Source organism: Thunnus maccoyii, chromosome 14 (genome assembly GCF_910596095.1).
Source record: "Thunnus maccoyii chromosome 14, fThuMac1.1, whole genome shotgun sequence".
NCBI lineage: Eukaryota > Metazoa > Chordata > Actinopteri > Scombriformes > Scombridae > Thunnus > Thunnus maccoyii.
The window spans coordinates 8,421,185-8,443,661 of NC_056546.1; the positions used below are offsets into that span (position 1 = coordinate 8,421,185).

The following is a 22,477-nucleotide window of genomic DNA, read 5'->3' on the forward strand; positions in this document are numbered from 1 at the left end:
GACTTTAAATGTATTTATCTATTTCCTGTAAACACTACAGTTTTCTGTTTCTCATCCATGTTCTTAGTGTCCCCATGGCTGTTTTTATTTTTTTCTCTTTTAGTCCACCATCAGCTACTTTGTGACACAAAATTAAAAAAAAACAGTGCATATGTTGCTTGTGCAACATAACAGAACTGACTACACTAAATGGAAAGGAGATAAAGTAATCTTTGAAACTGAAACGTTGTTCGTGAGCATCAAGTTACAATAAGGGGAGGAAGGTCTAGTAAGTTTAATGTAAATGATTAATATTAAGAAGTCAACATTAACCTGAGCTACAGTTCACGACACTCTGTGGGTCATTTCATTTAGCCACAGTTCTAATTCACACAAACCTCTGACGCCTGAGAGTGCAAAAGCCCTTGTCCCACTTAACAAAGAACATCTATCATATAAAATCCCAAATCCCCTTGCCCCACATTTTATTAAGTAAAAAAAAGTCAACATCACACCACCACCAAGGCCTCTGTTCCATTTAGCTAAATAAAAAGCCTGAAAGCCCTTGGCCTATTTTTTCAATGTTTAACACAGCCGTAAAGAGTTTGTAGATATTACTTTCATTCCCAAGGACCTCTGGGTTCTTCCAGCGAGTCCCCCAGCACAGGGAGGATTAGTTTAATTTCACTATCATGCATTCACTTAAAGATAGCACTATAAGAAAGAGTGCGAGTGCCAAATAACTATTCTCAGAGGTTTGACTCCCCGTGCGCCGACAGTAGCGACAGGCAACAAAAACCCTTCAGATGGAGATAATTTTGACAAGTCCCTAACAGGCTGGGGTCCTTGGCCTTATAATGTCTCTCCATTCACAGCATTTGCACTTCCTGCTCACTGCGGCTAGGGGGAGGTCTAGGTTTACTGCTCAGCTACATTCTGCTGCCGTGTTGTCTTGGTTAATCTCTTTGCTGCATAGGGCGGAGGGACAGAGGAGGAAGAGGGGAAGCAAAGACACAAGGCTGGCCAAAACACAGCTCACTGCAGTAGAGAGATTAGATGTGAGTGTAATGCTGCAGAGTATCACTGTGAAATGTTAGGGTGCTATTTTGGAGGTATTTGAAACATTTTACTTACTGCTAATATGGTGAATTACAGATATATATTTTTTCATGTGTCTATAGTTGTTTAGACTCTACAAACATTCAGAACTTGTGTTAAAACCCATAAGATCACATGACAACATATGGTTTCTAAACATGCAAAAAAGAAACTACATAGCTACTCTGTACATAGATTTTGGTGACACTGTTATGTTATATGAATTTGTGGTTAACCAGTTAAGTGATGAAGGTTTGTTTTTATACTGTTTTACCCACAGCTCAATATTTTCCCTCTTTCCTCTTCTTCCTCAGATGCTGTCATAAATTAGGAACACATACTGGTTTTCACTGTAAGTCTCTGGAGATAAACATACATTATCATCATGGGCCAGCTGTTTTCATCCGAAGAAGAGCTTTCTGATGTGAAAGACACAATTGGTTATCTCCTCTACAATGCCATGGTGGAAGCCGGTGCGGTTCCTAACCTTAGAGTCGTTCACCCTCTCCGCCTCGCCGATCACGATGAGAACCTGGACTCCAGGGCCGGCCTCCAGGAACAACTGCAACAGGTTAATAAGATTTAAAAGAAAGGATGACAGTTTACATGAGTGATGATGACACTGCATGGAAGTAAAACATTGAGAAAAATTTACACAGATTAAAAAAAAAAAAAAGGCAAATGTGTTCTTTCTGAAATGGATGAATCGAGGGGAATTACTCAGATTTCACCTTTAAATCCATTCAGTCATGAAGTGCAGATGGAGATGAACGGCAGGGGAAAGAAAGATGATGTTGCCTTGAGACAGTTAAGAAAGAGCAATTGTGCTAAATGAAGCACCACTCTGTTTTAGAAATGTGGTTCTGTTGGGGATTGTAAAGAAGTTACAAATCTATACAATGACCGGCAAGGAGCAATTTGATGATGACAAAACGCTGTTCACAATTGTTCTCATAAAGGAGGGAAAGTAATCCACTCACATAGCAATTTCCTTTATTGAGACAGATGGGAAGAAACTGTATGCTGGAAAGCTGTTAGCGATTAAGTCGTGAATGTTAATTTTTTATTTCTCCTCTCCCAGCTGCAGGGCGACATTGGAAACAGGGCACCCACCTACCTGAGGGATCTGATTGGCCGATTGTCGTCGTTCTCAGATGAGCCACGTCTGGCTGGCCTGCTTGGATTAGTGGTGACTATGGTGATGGATATGGCCTACACGTCATCAAAACAGTCATCAGAGGTGAAAGGGAAGTCGGCGGGGTCATCATCAGCTCAGGTAAAGATATATACTGAATATACTGTTTAGGATAGTTATTATAAAATCTGAATCAACTACTACGAGGTTTGTTTTAAAATAAATCTCCATGTATGAATCTCTACCTCCAGCAGAGAGTCTGGGAGCTCCAGGAGGTGATGGAGGAGTACCTGAAGCGTGTTAGGATCAACCTGAATGATAAAAACAAACTGATCCAGGACTCCTTCAGACTTGAGGCCCAGCTCAGCCTCACCCTCACCCAGCTGAAGACCTGCCTGTTGGGGGGAGACTGTGACTCCAGGTGAGACAATACAGTACAGGATACCAGACAGTAACGGCATAAAATAATTGTGACAAAGGGTAAAATGCTGAACAGTAGAGTACAACAGAGTAGAGAAGAATGCAGAAGCTTATACAATCTACTCTTCTTTAGTACAGCAAATCAGGATGAAGAACAGCAAAAAGCAGTAGAACATAGTGCAGTGGCTAAAGAGCTGTTGACATGAAGCACTTATTTTGTTCTCCCACTGTTTGTTCCTCCAGATGTTTGAGGCACTGGGCCAGCGGAGCAGCATTTCACACCCAAATGTTGGTTCACCTGGCTGGTCTTGAGCACAAGGCCGAACCCCTTGCGGCAAGGACTGCACTGGAGCAATACAAGGACAACCTCACACAGATTATACCTGCTTACAGGTAATATGGTAATCTATCAAACAGCCAAAGTGGATGTTCTTATCACCTTCACCGCAACAGCTTATCAGTCAAAACTCAAGGATGGTCCCACATTTGAAAGTAATGATCCAGCTCCATATACCACATGTGTGCCTGCCCATGTGGGACACTAATGGAGCCAAAGTGGGCTACAAGTTGGGAATATTTAGATTGCAAATTTTGATGATTTTATTTTATGTTTGTCTGTCTCCCCCCTTTTTTTGTCTGGTTTGTCCAAAAGTGCAACTTTCTAACACTGTGATAAGGCTACTTCTTGGTGATGAATTTGAGTTTAACATTCTTGGAGTCGACTCCTCAGTTCTAGACTTAATTTAAATGAAACATAGGATAGGATGAGCTAGTCATAGTGCTATGCAAGTCTGTCTTTTTATTGGCAGTGTTTTGGTGGGGCTGGAGTCTGTGATGCAGGTGGACAACCTGTGCAGGAAGGAGAGGATATGATTTACGCAACATAGAGTCCAAGTACAAGCACTGAAGAGTTTTTTGAGACTATGTTGTCAGACAGCAAAAACACAGAAATTCAGTGGAAGCAGGAGACTTGAAAAACATACTGACAGTGGAAACCACAGCCACACAGGGCCCGGCTGTCTGCTATGAGACAAGCTCTCCAGCCTGTTCCAGATATGACAGCAAAAACAAAAAAAAAATGTTCATCACACTGTCAGAAAAGTGTAGCCTTTACCTTTCAGCTTACATTTAGACTTACCACATATAGTAAAACTATCCAACTAGACAGTGGGTGTCGACAATCATGACATAATTAACAATATAAGAGTTGTTATAAGAGAGTAAAATGGGGAAAAAATGAAAGCTATTTTTTTCTCTAATTGGTTTGTAAATGCAGTGACCATTAAACAGCCCCTCGCCTGTTAAGCTAGCAGCATTTGACTACTGTAATTTTGATTAACCTAGGTTGTCTAAACTAATTATAATGTATTTATGGAGCATTCCTTATGTTTTACCTGTTACAAATCCAGAAATGAAAGAGTCCGTTTTGAAAAAAAGTGATAAAATGATTTACTGATTTAAATATGCTGTTTTTCTACATCTGTCCCAATTCTTCCTGCAATCCTGCAATTCTGACACCTTCATCTCTTCGTTTTAGGCGTTATAAGTCTAACACAGTGTGTGTTGTGAAATGTCGAGGGAGTCTTCCGGCATCATGTGACCCCTCCGGCGAGGTGCCGGAGGAGGGATCCATGACAGGACTCACTGTGACAGACAGAGAGACAGGAAAGAGTGTGACCATCCCGCTGTCTGCCATGGAGGCAGAGACAGGTACATTTTCTTGAATAACCAAGGAAAATATTTATCCCTTTCCCAGTCAAGTTGCACTTAACTGAACTGAGCTAAACTTAACAGGGAGAAAAAGGAGCGTCCCTGGGCCTGATGTCCCCTCTGCAGCTGTGTCCTCCTCCATTAACCTGGACCTGATCACCTCAGATCAGTACGCTCAGTCATACCTCGACCATCTGTTCTCTGAAAAAGGACCGGTGGCAGAAATGAAGAACTACTTTACTAGGGCCAGTGACAATCTGAGAACATTCAGGACTGACCCAGGATGTACAAAAACGACCGGGGTGAGAAATGTGATAGAACAAAGTGATGGAGTGCATCTTAATGACCAGGCAGAGGGTTTAGATGGAGAACAAACAAGTGAAAGGGGAAAAGGTGAAAATCAGAAGGCAGAAAGAAGAGGACGAGAAGAGACAGATGAACGAGATCAAAGAGATGAGAGTCTAAAGCTGAGTATTGTAGAGACACAGCCAGAAGAAAGCCTCAATCAGAGTCCTCACAGTGCAACAAGTACTTAAAGACAATGACCAGATAGAAGCACAATGTCGGTCCTTTATTGAAGAGAAACATTAAGCTAATCTCACAAACATGAAGGATTTTTGCAATGCTTGAAATTATTAGAGAGCTTAAAACAGATTGATACACAGAGGTTGGCATTTATAATAATATACTGATATTAGCTGTTCCAGATATGACAGCAAAAAGAAAAAAAAAAGTTCATCAGACTGTCAGAAAAGTGTAGCCTTTACCTTTCAGCTTACAGTAAAACTATCCAACTAGACAGTGAGCGTCGACAATCATGACATAATTAACAGCCTGAGAGTAAAATGGAGAAAAAAATGAAAGCTATTTTTAGCTAATATGACCTTTTGATGTTGGGATGTCATTGTGTGATGACGTCATTACGAAATTATGTAAAACTGTGTCATTATGTATAATACACAATGACAGTACTCAAACTGACTGGCCATCTTGGCGAGAAATATTTGAAATTTATTAGTTTAGATGTGTTTGTTTATTATCCCATATTTTTTATTTGTGAAAGTAATATAAGCACAATACATTTTTAATGATCATGTAGGAGTCGCTGGGATAGAAAAGACCGTGACTTACTTCTCTTGACAGCACCAGTGTTTGTCATTTATTCTCTGCTTCACATCTGAACTGACAACAGATGCATGCGTCATCTCTGTGACCAACTCTTAAAGATCCCCTCCAGACATGTATTAAGATATATAAAAATACTCTGCTTGGAACAATATTGTGTGTCACAAATTATGCTAATAAGCCCACCCCTTAAAATTAGATTTTCAGTGAGCTCAGAGAAATTTTCCACTTTCTGCAGATGAACGTGAAAACAAACTCTGCACATACATCATTCTGCACAGTGAAGCTCAAACATCCAACTGAAGGAACAAGATGAAAAAGCTTCTTAGCACTAACTTATCTTTTACTTAGCCGTTTACTTATCGCACCCAGTAGGCTGCCTGGTCAATGCACAGATAGGGAAGACACACTCCTCGGCCGGTTGTGGTTTTGCACATGTCACCACTTCCTGTATCTATCGTTTCAAATTAAAAGCCCTCTATGCACTTTTGTAGCCAGGCAGACAGGCCTTGTGTTATGACTGGTTGTGTGACAGAGAAAATTGTTTTTGTGTCATTTATGATGGAAAATGCTTGCATTTTAGTCTTTGAGTCACTTTCCAAAAAATGCTAAAAGGTTCCAAATAAAATTTATACAATTTAAAAGTAGCTAAATTTGTTGCTAGTTGCTTTTTGAAAAAAGTTGCCAGGGTAGTCTCAAAAGTTGCCAAATCTAGCAACAAAATTGCTAAGTTGGCATCAGTGCCACTGGCAGCAGGAAATCTCTGTTTAACCTATTTTGCCACTGAAGCAACAAATAGAGTAGCAGCCTCCTAGCATGAAACCATTATGTGAAAATCTAATATTAAAATGAATTTTCACTAGAAAATCCCTTTGGTGCCTCAAAGTGAGACTATGTAACATTTGAAAGAAGAGATAACACATGAATAAAAAGATGAAGTAAAACGCACCATCACTCTATTTAAACAATACACTCTGTGGTTTTGCTGCTACAGCCTTACCTTGTCTGGTACGACCAATTTATGGTGGTTTATGCTAACATTAATACATTTTAGCTTGTTATTGCTGTGTAACTGATATTACTGAGTCACTTTGCAGTTTTTGACTCTTCTCCACTTGTGTTCCTGTTGATACATGTGATATCTTAGCATTTATTGTTATCCAGATGTTGCCACTTTCATTCACAACAAAAGTTACATAGGCTCACTTTAAGTCCATATTTGGGCAAGACTGACAACATATTTGATGATGCAAATTCTGCAACAGTGTGACCAGGAATGCTGCCAAAATAAATTTGTGTGATTATTGATTACAGTGTAAGATAGATGTTTCTACATTTTTGAGCCTATTTATGAGCCTAAATATCTGTGTAAATGCAGACTTCAACTTCTAATAAACAAAAATTGTTTACATTTGTATTTTGTGTCAGTTGATTAATGTCTAAGGTAAGTAGCTGTGTAATGAACAGTATGAACATTAAGCTGCATTTTCAAAGGTTTTCTGGCTTTTTAGAGCAATGCAGCACAAATTGTTACTCGGAAGAAAAAAAATGGACTCAAATTACATGGCTGTGACTTTCTTTTGGTACCAAACTCCTGTTGAAAGGTCAAAAGCAAAACAACGTGTCCGCCACCCGCACAAGACCATTTCCCCAGTGTATGTGAAAGGAAATGTATGCTCATAAAGGGGATATTTTGAGTGACGTTCTACAGGAGAGATTGCACTTTCCATTAAGTGTTTCTCACTCAGAAAGGTTGAAAAGATGCTTTCTCTCTCAGCATTATGATGCGCGATGCGGCAGGTGGGCGAACAGGACAGGAAGGAGCTCTTATGTGGCGTAGCTCGCAGCACTGTGTGAATGTCAAGCCGGGAGAGAGAAAGCGTGTGTGGATTTCTGTGTGTGTGGGTGTGTTGGTGTGAGTGTGTGAGAGGAAGAGAAGGAGTTGGGGAGTGTGTGTGTGTGTGTGTGTGTGTGATTGCATACATGCTTGTGTGTCTGGATTAGAGAAAGGAAAAGACGAGGAGATGAGAGGAGTCCAGGCATGTGCAAAATATTAAGTGTGTGTCTGTGTGAATTAAATAATGGGAGAGTGATTATGTGTGTGTGTGTGTGTGTAAAAAGGAAGATGTGTGAGTTACTTAGAGAATAGGGGATAATAGTGATGGCAGTATAGAAAGAAAGAGGGAGAGTGGTACAAGTGGTTGATGGTTTTTCTGTGTGTGCATGTGTGTGTGTGTGTGTGTGTGTGTGTTTGTCAGGTCTCGATAGCTGTCGATGAGTCACACTTCACAGCTCCAATTACTGGTCTCTGTGCTGCTAATGCTGTCTGATTGGTGTTATTACTCTCTCGCTCTTTTATTCCCTTGTTCCCTTTCTCCTTTTCCTTTTCTCCAACTGGCTATCAGATTAGTGTGACTTTATTATTCAGCGTAATGTAAATCTGACCAGCTTTGTGCACATGCACTAATGAAAAGCAGTACATGAAATTGATATACACCATTACACAGCGCTCTTCTTCTCCCTCTTTCTTGTTATATTTCTTTTCTTGTGCTCTTTTCCTCTATTTCTTTTTAATCTTTAATCTCACCACGTTCCATCTCTGATCTTTAGAAGCAGCATTTTCTCTAACTAGTTGTCTGTTGTTGTTTTTTTTCCTGGAATTTACTTTGAAGGGCAGAGTCATTTTATCGTATTGCAGTTCAGATTGATTTGTTGACATGGTGAAATGTCCCTTTCATGGGCTGAAAACAAAACACCAACACCTGTGTTTTTGTATTTCAGTTTTTTTTTAGATGTACCAAATTACAGTCCAATTTAAAATAATTATGTTTTCGATGTACATTTTTAAGACAAATCATGAAATTTTAAAGATTTTAGTGGTCATTGAATCGAATGCATTTTGTGTCAAAGAAAATAAACAGGATCCAGTCGGTTCAGTCTTCATTCAGTTGTTGCCTTTTTTTCTTGCTTTCTCTTGTCCTTTTATCTTAACTAACTAACTAACTAAATTACCGATGGGACATTTATGGACAAAGAGTCAAAAATAAAACCAGAGGAGGGTGAGAATGTCTTTATTAAAGTAGGGTAACTCTACCTGATAGCCTGTGTTTAAGTCCATACAGGTGTAGTCAAGTGCCTCTATATCAGTCTGAGCTGTGTGTGTGTGTACGTACTGTAATTGAGATGATGTTGACGCTACTTTTCCCGTCTCCCCTCTCCGACCCTGAGTAGGTGTGTATGTGTTTGTCAGCGTGTGTGTGTGTGTGGTTGTGTCTGTACTTGGATGCCGAGGTCGGTTGTCATGAAAGCGTCGCCGCGGCAACAGAAACTCGACATCATCACGCCGCCCACAGCCTCTCAGCAGAGAACAGTCACTGACACAGAGTAACCTACTGTCGAGAGAGAAAGTGTTTCAGTGTTTGTATTGTATGTGTGTTTGTGTTGGGAGATGTGTTAAACTCAGTTGTGTTTTGATACTGTGTGTGTGTGTGTGTGTGGTCCAGGTATTCCTCATGTTGTGGGGACGTAAATCATTCACTCGAAATATCCCCTTTATGAGTAAAGACTAGGTTTAAAACTAAGGTACATTTAGGGTTATGTTAAGGTTATGGTTAGGCATGTGGTGGTTATGTTTAGGATTAGGATGAGTCTCCAGGAAATCAGTTAATTGATGTAATGTCCTCTGAGGTGATGGAGACACAACTGTGTATGTGTGTGTGTTCTTGCGTGGGTGTCTGCAAGTCAAAGAGAGGAGGACTTGGTCATCAACTTCTGCCAGAAGATGGAAGACAAGAAAAGGAGAGAGAGATTGAAAGAGCAATGAAGGTAGAAAGGGAAGGCAGGAAAGCAACAGAGAGAGAGCGGAGAGAGGAGAAAGGAAGAATTGACAATCGACAGACGGAAATCAAAGGAAGGAAAGGTGGAGAGAGGAAGGAGCAATGGGAGGAGAGAATGAGATAGAGAGGAAGAAACAAATGTAAAGACAGGGAGATCAGGCTGGTAGAAAATAAGGTTCGAACAGAAAAATGGAAACTTAAAGCCACTGAAAATTTGTCTTCAAATTTGAAGTATTTCTCTATAACATTGATATTCTAAAATAGACTAAATCAAAACATCTGTAGTTATTATCAAATACTCAATGAATCTGCTTTATCACTACTGTGTGGACGTGGTTTGATCAGGTTTGATAGTGACTGGACAACCCATCAACTGTCCTTAGATTATGATTAAAATGTTGATAAATCCTGATTGGTGCACAGAAGTCCACTTCAAACCAGTGAAAAGAGCACAGAGGAAAAAAGGAAACAGAAATCTCACATTTGAAATAACCACCACTTAGAACAAGCTGAGAAAAATATCATACAAAGTTTTTATGAGTAATATGTTACAAATAATTTCCTAATTATACATCCAACAACTAATTAATGCAAAAGTATAACAGGCAGGAAAATTATTGATTAAGGCAACTTTAAGAGCTGAATAACACTGAAAGTGTTAAAGAACCATATGGATGTTTTTTTTTGCATATTTTAATCCATCAACTCACATTATTGCAGAGCAGACCAACGTCATATACTGTACAGGCTCTTAGATTGATTTCCTATCTTCAAAGTAGCCTTTTGATTCTCTTCACTGCACTGAAGAAAAATTAACTTGCAGCAATTTGGAACATGCTTGAAAGAGATAATCCATCACAAGGAACAAATTATTTGTCAAAGGTCCACTGTTGTCAGTTGTGAGTAAGGGCTTTTGAAAACCCTGTTTTAGTGTGTTCATGGACGCTTAGAAATCTCTATTGAAGCTCCCAACATTAGTGGTAGTCTTTTCGCTCTGATTTTCCAACAGCAATTTAGCTTGTGATTGCACTGTATCTTTTGGCGGCCGACTAACATGTTGGATGATGTGTGAAGGTTCTCAAGTGCGCCATCAAGGAGATTTCTATAAATGGTCCCTGTTCTAAATGAAGATTATATTCTTCTTTGCCCATACAAACTTTACTCATGATTAAGTATTATATGTTAAATATTAATATCTTCTTTGGTCATATGTGGTAAAAATGATAGTATGGTAATATTGTTTATCACTGAGAAAGTAATAAAAAGACTGGATGTGATGTTTTATAAGTATTGAATTATAAACATCAGGATTATTTCCCTCAAACAAAGTTATAAAGTGCATTATGTAAGACATGTGTCTGAAACAATTCTGCTTTTTTCTTTAATTTCTTAATTTCTTCATTTGTATCAAACACATCAATGACATTTTTTGACATTTAACATTCAGAAGTCATGTTAAATGTTAAATGATAATATGCAGTGTATTATGGACAGGGATAGTCCATTGTGTCAGCTATGGAGACTAAAAACTTATAGTTATTTTAAAGTAAAGCATTTTCAGATATTACTACATATCAAAATCTATATTGTAGATTATGTATGGTTAAAAATCTGATGCATGCACACACATGCATTAAATTCTCCTAAGTTTCCTCACCTAAACATCTTCTGCATTTAAATAATTTGTAATTTGTAGAAAGAAACCCTTTAATTTATAGTCTAGTCTTGATCTGAGGCAGAGAACACACAAACACACACACACACACACACACACACACACACACACACACACACACACACACACAGGATCTGGGGTAGAGTTCATGCTCTGGTATTTGCCTGACATTTAATTTCAATCCACTCCATGTGTGTGAAACACCTGCTCTAACATGGCAACAAACACACACACATACATACACACACACACACACACGAACACACTATATGAAAGCATTTTTATTTTAAGGCTGTCAATGAAGCTAGTTAAGCAGCACAGGTAAAACCAGAAATAATGTACAACATTTGTACTTTATGATGGTCTCGTACTAGGCTTTTATTACATATTTTATGTGTGCGTTGGTCTTACTGCACCTTTTGGTCCTTTTAGTGCTGCTAGGAAGAAGTGACAGCCCCATTACTGGAAACGAACCCCCTGCCTAGACATCCAGACACTCACCCCCACTTTTTTTTCCAACAGACTTGACATTTCTACAATAAAAAATGCCACTTGATCTGCTGGATGAGGGACAGCAGACTTGGAGAGAGAAAACTATGCATCAGATGGAAAAGATGATCAAGGAGATATGTCAAAACACAGACGCAATAAGAGAATAATCAATCGGGTAAATGCCAATGATGACAAGTACTGTATATGGTAAAATGCTTATCGAAACTTTGTCCTGATATGGCTTTTCTGAGATTTTAAGGGAGGCTGTTTAAGGTTGTAGCTGTTTCAAAATTCAAATTCCACTATGTATTTTACAGTGTACATGTGTGGCAGTTAAGTTTTGGTTAACATGCATAGCAGTATCTAGATCTGTAAACACAATCTCTGTTTTCTCAAAGTTGAGCCAAATTTTGAGACGCCTGTTATTTTATCATAGAAAAGCTTCTATACCCATTGAGATTTAATGTGTTTCATCACCATAACAATGATAACAGATTTCAAATAATCCATCACGTAGTCTTAAGGGAGAGTTTGCACACAGAGAACATGATGGGACCAAGACTGGAGCCCTGTGGCACACCTCACATTAAAAGGTCTGATGATGAGGATGCAGGATTCAGGATGCATAGACTTAGATGACTAAGATTTAAAGGATAAGGCTGGCAATTATCTTTATGTTTCTTATTGTCAACAAATCTCATGTGCAGAGCTAAACCAATAATGAATGAATCCTACTTACAAATTTTGTGTGTGAATCCAAATACTGATATATCATATTCCTTTCCTTTCGTATTAGAGTGGCATAACTCTAGTTTGGTTTTTTTCCATTTACATTCAGCTTGTCTGCATTTGTGTTTCATGCTCCCTATTATTCATGGAACATATAGACAAGAGTAGAACTATTTTTTAAAATATGCCAAGAAGTTTAAGGCTTATTCTCATCAAATCTACTCACCATGTCTACAGGTTGTGCAGAGGTTGCTGTCTAGGTTTACAGTTCTATTTGCCACATCTTTAACCATAATAATAATTCTTTAGGCCATTAGAACATTGTCACCACTACAAATCAAAATGACATCTGGAGCAATGCTCTCCTGGCTGGCTGACAGCATATTTCTATTAGGAAGTCTGTGCACAGGTCTGGCAGATATTGTGATTCCAGAGCTGTACAAGACGTCATCCTCGACCTCTGAGACAGGACAGAATGCTGTCTGACTCAGAGACAGAAATAAGGCATACAGAATAAAGAAGTGTATGAAGGGCAGTATGTGGACCAAATTCTTGTCTAGACGGTAAAATGATAGACTGACATATTGAAACACAACGACTCAGTGTGTCACATCTGCCGCAGCAACCTCCCTTGACACTCCCTCTTCATCCCATTCTGTCTCTCTCTAACCTGCTGTCACTTCTCTAGTGGCATTTTCTCCCTCTCTCTCCCTGTATGTCTGTGATTGTCTGAGTGGAAGCAGGTGTGCTGGACTCAAAGCAGAGCTGCACCAGCTGCACCTCATCACCGTAATCAAGCCCTCCACAAATACCTCGCTCTTCCACTACCACACTGCCAGATTGTAACCTCTAAATCATTCTGCCTGCTCTGACTCAGGTCCTTGTCTCCTGTCCCTCATGTCAGCACTGCTTCCCGGTCCTGGACTTCTGCTCTACTCAGCTACCTTGGATCCCACTCTGGATCTGCTTACCTTGGCCCCTAACTCCCCTTGTCCCAGCCTCAGTTCCTGGTCCCCAGCTATCAGCCCTAGCACCAGCTTCCCAGCCACCAGGCCAAGCCCCAGTCCTAGTTTACCAGCCTGAGCTTCCTATGGTCTTCACCCTCATCCCCATCACCATCATCAATAAATTATCATTTAACCTACAACTTGCCTACCCCTTGTCTATGTCTGCACCTGGGTTCACTCGTTCAGAAACTCCACATAACATAGTGTGCATTTTCCTTGCTATATTGTAGATATAGACCAGACTCTCCTGGCTCTTAGAGGAAATGTTTTACACTTGCAAAAAGGAAAAGTGCCATTAACCTTGAGAAGCATATAGACAAAACCACCAGACACACTAAATATAGACTTAAAAAAAAAGAAAAGTCAACCCACACAGACAAGCACTTTCCATGTTACATCACCATGTTCCCAGTCTTTGTGCTAAGCAAGACTAAAAACACATCCTGGACCACCTCTTAGGTGAACACATGGATGAAATTGACGTCAATCCTCCCATCTAACTCCAGGTAATACAGCGTGTTCCCAAAATGTCCCATTGTTCCTTGAGAGGCCCTGCACACCCAGACAATTGTTTTCAGTTATTGTGACTTGTTAGACCTCTGCTCAGGTTGAAGCTGCATGGAGTTATGCTGGAACTGAAGTGGGGTCACCAAACACAACATACCAGTAAGGCTGATTAAGGCAGAAGTTTTGCCACCTGAAAAGGTGCAACATGGTTCGTGCACAATCACACAATATTGAGAAGAGGTCTAATCAGGCAAAATAAGTGAAAACACCTTTTCCACCCTGTACACCTGTACCATGGGCCTGTTTTACTCATAGACTGTAAAAAATATGGACATAGGCACTGTGAGGTCACCCATTGGTTTCTGTAGAGTGGTTCTTAAGCTTAAAGTGGGCGGCTCCAAAATGGGCAAAGAGATGGAGTTGAGGCAGGCTGAATGAAGCCTGGTTGCTGAAACAAGCCACCTGGCGGTGAGCAACCTGTCACTCAAAGCAGCCGTGTCCTTAATTATGCATAACTTTATGGCTCAATAAAATTTAAATGGGTGAGTTATAAAAAAATTCACCCTGGACAGTTGTCATGAAAGGGGAAATTAGTTATAGAGACCAAAACTGTTTTTTATACCGGGCTATAAACATGTTTATTTCTGCTGTAAAGTTGGGCATTTTAACATGGGGGTCTATAGGGATTGACTCGCTTTTGGAGCCAGTCTCAAGAGGCCATTCGAGGAACTGCAGTTTTTGGCACTTCCTCATTGGCGTCACTTTTCAGCCCCGGAGGTTGCCCCTTGGTTTTACTCTGTGATTCTGAATGGTGATGGGCAAGTTTCTTGAAAAATGTAATCACTCACAGATCACACATTAATAAGTAATTACATTGCTTTACAAATTACTCAACAGCAAAAGTATTTAGTTACATTTCTCATTACCTTGTCATCACTCCATTGTCTGCTCTGTCAAAAGTTCCCTCCACATTACATCCTCTCTGTTTAACATGTGTAGAGATAGAAAATGAGACACAGTATAACAAGTAGTCAGCTACAGTTTGAACGTATTTATTGACCATCAAAAGCTAACTCACAGCTCCAGTGAGTGCATAAAGTCCCACCCTCTCAGTGAAGCTGCATGTTTTCACAGCCTCCAACTCTGAACTAAACCAGGTGATTCCTGAACATAGCCTCACAAGTGAATGAAGTTTGCAAGCCAGCTAAGAATACACAACACATAAATAAGACTACTGTGGAGTTACCTGGAGTCGTATTTCTCCTCTTTTGGTGAGTGAGTCTCAAGCTAGCCAGTCTGACCACTAGACTCAAAGAGACCAAGCTGATATCAACCATCCATCGAACCACCGGTAAGACAGCAAACAAGTCAACCCCCAAACTGTTGAAGTAATGGAGCGCTACTGGGATTAGTGACTGTACATTTATGTCCTACTTGCAAAACCTTTTTAATTTTGTCAGGGAAACCATAGGGTCAGAGGTTGATAGGTTTTCTCACCGCTATCTTAAATTTAGAATTTTCATATACAACACTAAAGAAAATACATGGAGATTTGTCTTTGCAGTGTTGCTAGTTTGTAAAGTAACTGCCGTAAATAGACTGTAGACAGACTTCCATAGGAAATACAATATATGTCAAAAGTTTCCTTAAATAAAACCTACTTTAGCACTTGTGTGAGACTTTGAATGTCTCATCACAGAACTTTTTTTAATGTATAGGCTTTAGCTGAGTTCTGACAGACAGCTGAAACAAAGAGGAATGAACAGTGGAGACAAAATCAAAGCTGGTCCTGTTCTGTCTCTCTAAGTGGTTGTGTATTGTTTGACAGCCAGCCAGACTTTCCAACAGTTTAGGCTTAATTCAGCATTCAGGAGCACCCATGTACACACATACAGCGATAAACTATCACTAATTTGCCAGCATGCTAACCTGCAAGCGGGGGCCTTCCAGACAAACGCCTGCCTAGAAATCAAATGTGACAGCATAATGAGATTTTAGATGAACAGAGCAGCGGGAAGGTAATGAAAAGAGTCAAGGTAAACACGTGTACACAGAAAACAACAGCATAAAACACACTTCAACAAATAGACTTTTTTGCTGACTCACGCATTCTGCATTGGTGAGCATCATAAAAAAAATCTCACCAAATTATCTCCAAATGCACCAGACAAACTTTATAAGAATACAATAAAAAAACCATACCCAAATAGGAAGACAGTTTAATGGTAATGGGAAGAATCCATCACTTTGTACACAGAGAATGGACATGATCCATCACAGTGGCAGCACGGGAGGAGGAGAGGAACCAAATGCACTCATCCATCAGTCAGAGGTTATATGACGGTAAACACTTCCAGCTGACCAGCTGTGTAACCCTCTGTCCATTTAGTTTTAAAGTGTTGCAGGTTGTAATTTTCACAGCTAAACTCCACTTTGACCCCCCACTTCAGCAGGGAGATTGAGCAGCAGTGTGCTCTTATTCACAGCAAATGCTTGGGAAGGTCGGGGGTCAAACTATTTTTGAACATTCTCCAGTTAGTCAGCTTAATGTGGAGTAATAGTGTTTTTTAGAGTTTACAGTCAATCTGCTTCTATCCATGTCCAGTTTATATTAACCCCAATATCAGCAAGGGACATTTACGTCAAGGGATTTACCATTTATAGCAAATACCGTATTTCCTCAAATAAAAGACTGTAGTCAATTAAAAGCCGGGTCTCAGATAATGGCCGAGGGTGTGGTCAACACAAATAATGGGTGGATAAACTAATGTACATTTCCACTGCTTTAATTTAATAAATTCAACAATACAATCATGCTGTTTCCAACACTTTGTTGTTCTGAATTACTCATATAAAGTATTATTGTCCTATTTCGGTTACTGTGTGTATGTGTGTTAATATCACAGCAAACTGCAGTTTGTAGAAATGTACAAGTGCCACAAGATGGCAGTAGCTTCATTTGAAGTACCATATGGGACCTGTGCAAGTGACTGAATTTTCCACAACACAAAGCGAATTTGAGCAACATGGCGCTCAGATGGGACGGGAAGTGCTGAGTTTGTATTGACAGCATAATGCAGTAACAAAAATTTAACAGAGCAAACGTAAGCAGGTCAGAAAACAAGGAGGCTTCATACTAAAATATGAACAAATATACTTATCAAACACGGGGAATTAGAAATAAAGGCCTCTCTCTAATCTAAGCCTGCTTCCAATAAAGGCCTGGTACCCTCTGAAGTTGAGGTAAATGAAGGTCCCGGCTACTATTTGAGGAAATACTGTAGTTACATATGTTAGATATGGAAGAAAAGACTTTGAGGAAGATCAAAAATAATCCAAGCAGCAATAAGGATTCTGCTGAGAGAACTAATCCTCCCTAATAAACACTTATCTTAAATCACTTATATTAAATCTTAATTAAATCAATAATACCAAGCAGCAAATAGCATTAGCATGAGTGTACCAGCATAATATTGAGTAAATAGCGAGAAGTGTGGCGTTTTAATGGACGTGCTTTACACTTGCAAGGATATGATTGGATGTTACTAGTCAGCTGACACATCCACACAGCTGTGAATGAGCCAGTGAACATGAGGCAAGGATGAAACCGTTGAATGCCAATCAGCTAATGCAAGTGCTCTGAACTAACTCTGTGCTCCATTCATTCAGCAATATGGACGTTGAATGTAATTTGAAACTTATTCACTTGTTTCTGTCTTTACATCTTTGAAGTGGCCAACAGCCTATGCATTTTCAAGACGTCCTAAATAACACACACAACAGATTTATGCAGCTTTCAAACACAGCATTGTTGGTTTGGTTTGCCAGTAACGATGGTCCATCTTCAGGCTTTTTTCACAGCAGCATGTGGTGTGGTTACGGTTGAGATATGTCCAGAACAACAGGCCAATACTTTATGGGTGATACACAAAAACTATGACCAAACCACTGAAACAAATGAAAAATATATGCAGTTGTGGTTAAAAAAAAGAGTCAAAGAAACCCTGTCAAAGTGTGATAAATGCTTAGCTAGTCCCATTAGAGAAATGTCTCATTGTGAGTGTTATCACAGTTGCAAAACCTCTGTAATGTTATCAAAGAAATCAGAAGGACAGCAGCATCATTTTTCATGTCATATGCCACTGAGATGTGGATTTGTCTTGGCAATGTTTTTAATGCACAATGGATGAGTGCATATAGATTAGGCCTTTTTCACGGCAGATGTTTTGACTTGTCATAGTAGGAAAAGCACAGGTGTTACTAATAACATTGATGACTGCTCCGCTCTGTTCAAGTAGTAAGCCGTGACAGTGAAGCGGCTGAATAGGATTCAGCCATAATTAATTTAATTGTTTACACTTGTCTTTTTTCCAACTGTGACAGTATCTAACAGTCTCTCCAAACAGGGCAGCTGCTCCCAACATATGAACTAAGATAAACTGACTGTGCACTACCTGTGACAAAGAAAAGATTGGCCTTTTGCACTTAACACAGTAGATATAGTTAGGTCAAGTTTGGGTTCATTATTGTGTGTTGCATACAGGCCTATTTTATAAATATTAAACTGTGTGCTCAGTTAAGAGCTGGTACTTTATGGTTGGAAATTGAGATAGGCAGGGATAAAGATATTCCTGAAGAGCTATGTCTTTGTGTTTTTGTGATCTTGGTGTTCATTTTGCGTTCATTGCCCTTTGTACAGTGACATCAGGAATCATTTGTTTGAAAAGATTCAGGCGAATAATCCTGATTTGTTTTGGTTGTCTGAAGGTGATATGTTCAGTTGGCTTTTTAATGTGGAGATTTTTATGTTGGTAAGATTTATAGAAAATGCATGGCAGCTCAGACAGTAAACACTGTATCCATCATAATGGAAGATTTCATGTAACCTGAATGTTTTGAAATGTACTCTTCTTGAATTTGTGGAACTGTATATTACAATTTGTCATGTGACCGTCCTGGTTATTGTTCAGTGTCTAGTGTCTTGTAAGCCCATATGGGCTGGGCACCAAAAAAAGGTGCAGGACACTCAAGTAAACAAATCAATACAATTACAATGTAACTGCTATGAAGTATTATTTTCAAATTCAAATTATGCATTCAGTATAATACATACTGATGATTTTGTCCTTTACTTGCTGCATCTTACACATTCACACCATCCGCAACACTCCCACCTCAACTACATGCACATTTGGTGTTTCTATACTTAAGAGGACCCTCATTGACACAATGCTTTCCCTAGATGCCTTAGAGTGGCATTAACGCAACATGTTGAGACTTCCCCAGCAGTTTTGGCATTGGGTGTTATGACAATTAACAGAGAATATTAAAATAGTAAAAATGTAGTAAAATAAGATTTTCCTGTGTCAGTAACAAATCCTTCACCAGGTAACACCACACATATGTGATAAGCTAAATAACACAAAAGGTGCTGCTCAAAACTAAAGGTGTGCATCTGTTGAAACCAAGAACTTCAATTTATTCAAATCTGCTACGATACAGATAGTAGATTTAATTAGTCTATTAGTCAAACATTTAAGTCTCTCTAATGTTCTTTCCTTTGGTAGATTAAAATGAGCTTTTCTGTTAATTCAAATGAATAATGTATGTGTTTTGAATTTTCTCTGAGAAAGAAAGATCGGTGAATATACTGTATGTGTTAAAGGGAAAAGCAGCAACAATGCACGTTCATTATTTTTTCATGGAACATGTAGAAGAACAGAGGGAATTAATCAGCAGTGATGCAGCTGTCACTTCCATCTCTGACACAATGACAGAACAACTCAGATGACAGTTAATGAGACGTCAGCCACTCAGACAAATGTCACTTTCATCATCGAATGTCTGAACATATAAAAAAAAAGAGGAAAAAATTATGTTTGCACATAAGGTTGAGTGTGAGATAAAGGCAGAGAGTGAGAGCTGGTTGCAATTCCCATTTACTTCCATTAAATGAAAATGTAAAAGCTAATGGAAATTTGCATAATAATAAAGCTTTCATATTAAAGCTTTTCATTATAGATTAGAGGTAAGACACACACACACACACACACACACACACACACACACACACACACACACACACACAGACAGTAGAAAGGCAGTGGACTCACAGGGTCTCTCAAACAGGGTATCCCAAACTTTATTTTATTGGTTTTATCAGAAGTACCATGTACCATGGAGAGCAGTCACAGTTAGTGGCAACACACATACAACAACTTTCCTCCTATCAGTTGGTGTTCAACAAAAATGAATAAAAAAGAGAATTAACACACACGCACACTCACACACGCGCACACACACACACACACACACAGAGGACAGAGGCAAAAAAAAAAGAAAGAAAACAGAAAAAATCATTATTATCTTCATTATTACCAACATTATAATAGTTGCGGTTATTGTTCCATCTTAAAAAACACACAAATCAAATCGACAAAAATGACATTTCTGACTACACCCTGTGAGAGTGAAGAGAAAAGAGAAAAAGAAAGAAAGAATGGATGGAGGAGGGAGACAGTGTGGAGGTAGAGTGAGGAGGAAAAAAAAGATGTGCTGGAGCAAAGGATGGATTAAGGAAAGAAAGATGAAAGGAGAGGGATTTAATAAAGAAAAATGACAGACGGTTCTGAATCCGACAGATGGTGACTCAAGTGAAGACAAATGATCCTTTGAGAGAGTCAGACAGATGGGGACATATACCCACAGATATATTGTACATAACTATAGATGCAAGAAGACAGATAGAAAACACTGGGAATACAATCAGGTATGGAGATACTGTTGAGTCAGTGGGATAAACAGCCAGACACATGTCAGACAGAAAGACAAACAGAAAAAAAGTGACACTGTCTGAGTCAAAAAGTGAAAGGATTGACAGAAGCCCATCTGAAACTCCCCTCCGATAGAAAAATACAAGAACACAGGAAGTGAGATGGAAGGAAAAAAAAAAAGAGACAAATCATTCTAAACCAGCCAGAAAAGGAGAAAGAGCGAGGCAGAAACAAGCTTTAAGCAAACTACAGCTTCTCCAAAAAGGCAATATATGTCATTCTTGAGTGTAGTGAGTGTTTTTGTTTCCTTTAAATAAATATGTAGAATTAATTCTCTACGGTTAGCGTGATGGCCATAAAGTCCTCCTCACTTATAACACTGTACAGTATATACACAATATTATTATTATTTCTTTAATGACAAAATAACCTTTAGATGTACATACAGTATTCCTCGCCCTCTGTCAGAGAATACAGCCATGGTATTAGAAGTAGCAAGCAGTGTCTTTTTTTTTTTTTGTACAAATAACCCATGCAACTCCCATATAGATTATTTATTTAAGATACATAACTCCTTTAAGATCTCATCTCTCATTCAATAACAGCAGATATTGCCTTTTTAACAAAAAAAACCCTTAATTAATCAATAATGTGCAAGTTACTCCAAAACAAAAGACGACGCCGTCTTTGTTTAAATTAAAAACATACTGTTGTTAAGCTCTACATACATTAAAAAAAAAAAAAGTAACTGAAAAGAATAAAAGGTGAACAGAAAACCTGAATCTGTACAACATTCAAACCTTCTTTTCATTAACACCAGGAGAATGGGATACAATTCTCTATAACTATATACAGACATGTTATCATTCATGCACAGTGTCAACAAGTAGCACATTGACATTCCAAAATATGGAAAACATGGCATAGGGAGACAGAGGATAAAAAGGGATTTGGGAATGAGGGAAGGAAAGACAGAGAACAAAATGATTACTGCCCATTTTGGTTACTTTGGCAGCACAGAGATGTGAAAGAAAGACAGAGAAAGAGGGGAAAGAGACACAGAGGGACAGATAGACACCATAACAATACACATGCTGGGCAGGAGAAGTCCATTTCAATCTCACTGACCCAGAAATCAATGTATGGCTGTAACTTCATGTTTTTTTTTTCCTTTAATTTTCATCTTCTTCCTCCTTATCTTCCTTCCTCACATGTCCTCTCTTTAACAACAACCTTTTACATCGTAGTTGTTTCATGTTACTTCAACGGTAGAGAATAGCTCTGGTAATGTTTTTTTTTCCGACAGTACATGAATCGCTGCAGCGTGACGTTGCACAGCTTGTACCAGCAGGGGTGTTTGTCCTTCCTTTCATTCGTTCGTTCGTTTGTCTGTCTGTTCGGGGGTTGCATTAATTTATCCCTCAGTCTGTAAGACAGACAGTCAGTCAAGAAGTGAACGAGGCTACGAAAACGCATCATCAACCTTTACATCAGAAGCAACATTGTTAATGGTTCACAACTGATTCAACACCGTATTTTTTTTTTTTTTTTTTTTTTTACATTGGGTACAACATTATTATTGTACATCAGAATCAAAAGACAAAATCTCTGTTGTTGTTTACATCAGAAGCAACTTTGTTAATGTTTTCAACGAAACAACATTGTAGCCGTTTCACATAAGCAACAAGAACCAGTGCAATTCTTTCCCCTCATTTAAAACCCTGCCCACTCCTTCAAACCCACCACAGAGGAATAAAAAAAATCTACTGTATTATACAGCTCGTTTTTCTACCCCTTGCTTGCTCTTAGTGTTGTATATACAGCGGTGGCCTGGCTAACCTTTGACTTTTCAAACCTCAAAAATTCAAACCGAGGCAGGAAGCTAAATTCAAGTGCTATTGTGAGTCTTTGCCTGGACAAGTTGCCTTAGAAGAGAAAGGACCTGGTAGGGTACTTACAATCATGGCAGCTAGTCGCAGCTAACGTTTAGC

The 22,477-nt window shown here is 39.1% G+C and overlaps 1 protein-coding gene across 3 annotated transcripts; it reads left to right on the top strand.

Annotated features, from left to right (window-relative positions):
* Positions 1-358: 358 nt before the first annotated feature.
* On the top strand, positions 359-5,635 carry LOC121911814. Of its 3 annotated transcripts, none has more exons than XM_042433681.1 (7): positions 359-1,091; positions 1,392-1,648; positions 2,159-2,353; positions 2,467-2,633; positions 2,876-3,025; positions 4,170-4,342; positions 4,427-5,635. In XM_042433681.1, the coding sequence occupies exons 2-7, from the start codon at positions 1,463-1,465 to the stop codon at positions 4,876-4,878; spliced, it is 1,323 nt and encodes a 440-aa protein (XP_042289615.1). In that variant the 5' UTR covers positions 359-1,091; positions 1,392-1,462; the 3' UTR covers positions 4,879-5,635. The 3 variants fall into 3 exon arrangements, with proteins under 3 accessions (XP_042289615.1, XP_042289613.1, XP_042289614.1); XM_042433679.1 differs by having other exon boundaries at positions 361-1,091; positions 2,464-2,633; XM_042433680.1 differs by having other exon boundaries at positions 361-1,037; positions 2,464-2,633.
* The last annotated feature ends 16,842 nt before the right edge of the window (positions 5,636-22,477 follow it).

What these genes read in the sequence shown, in the direction of transcription:
- LOC121911814 (XM_042433679.1), top strand. Translation starts at nt 1,463, where the DNA reads ATGGGCCAGCTGTTTTCATCCGAAGAAGAGCTTTCTGATGTGAAAGAC. An exon ending in TCCAGGAACAACTGCAACAG is followed by an intron (nt 1,649 to 2,158) that starts GTTAATAAGATT and finishes CTCCTCTCCCAG; the next exon opens with CTGCAGGGCGACATTGGAAA. An exon ending in CAGATTATACCTGCTTACAG is followed by an intron (nt 3,026 to 4,169) that starts GTAATATGGTAA and finishes TCTTCGTTTTAG; the next exon opens with GCGTTATAAGTCTAACACAG.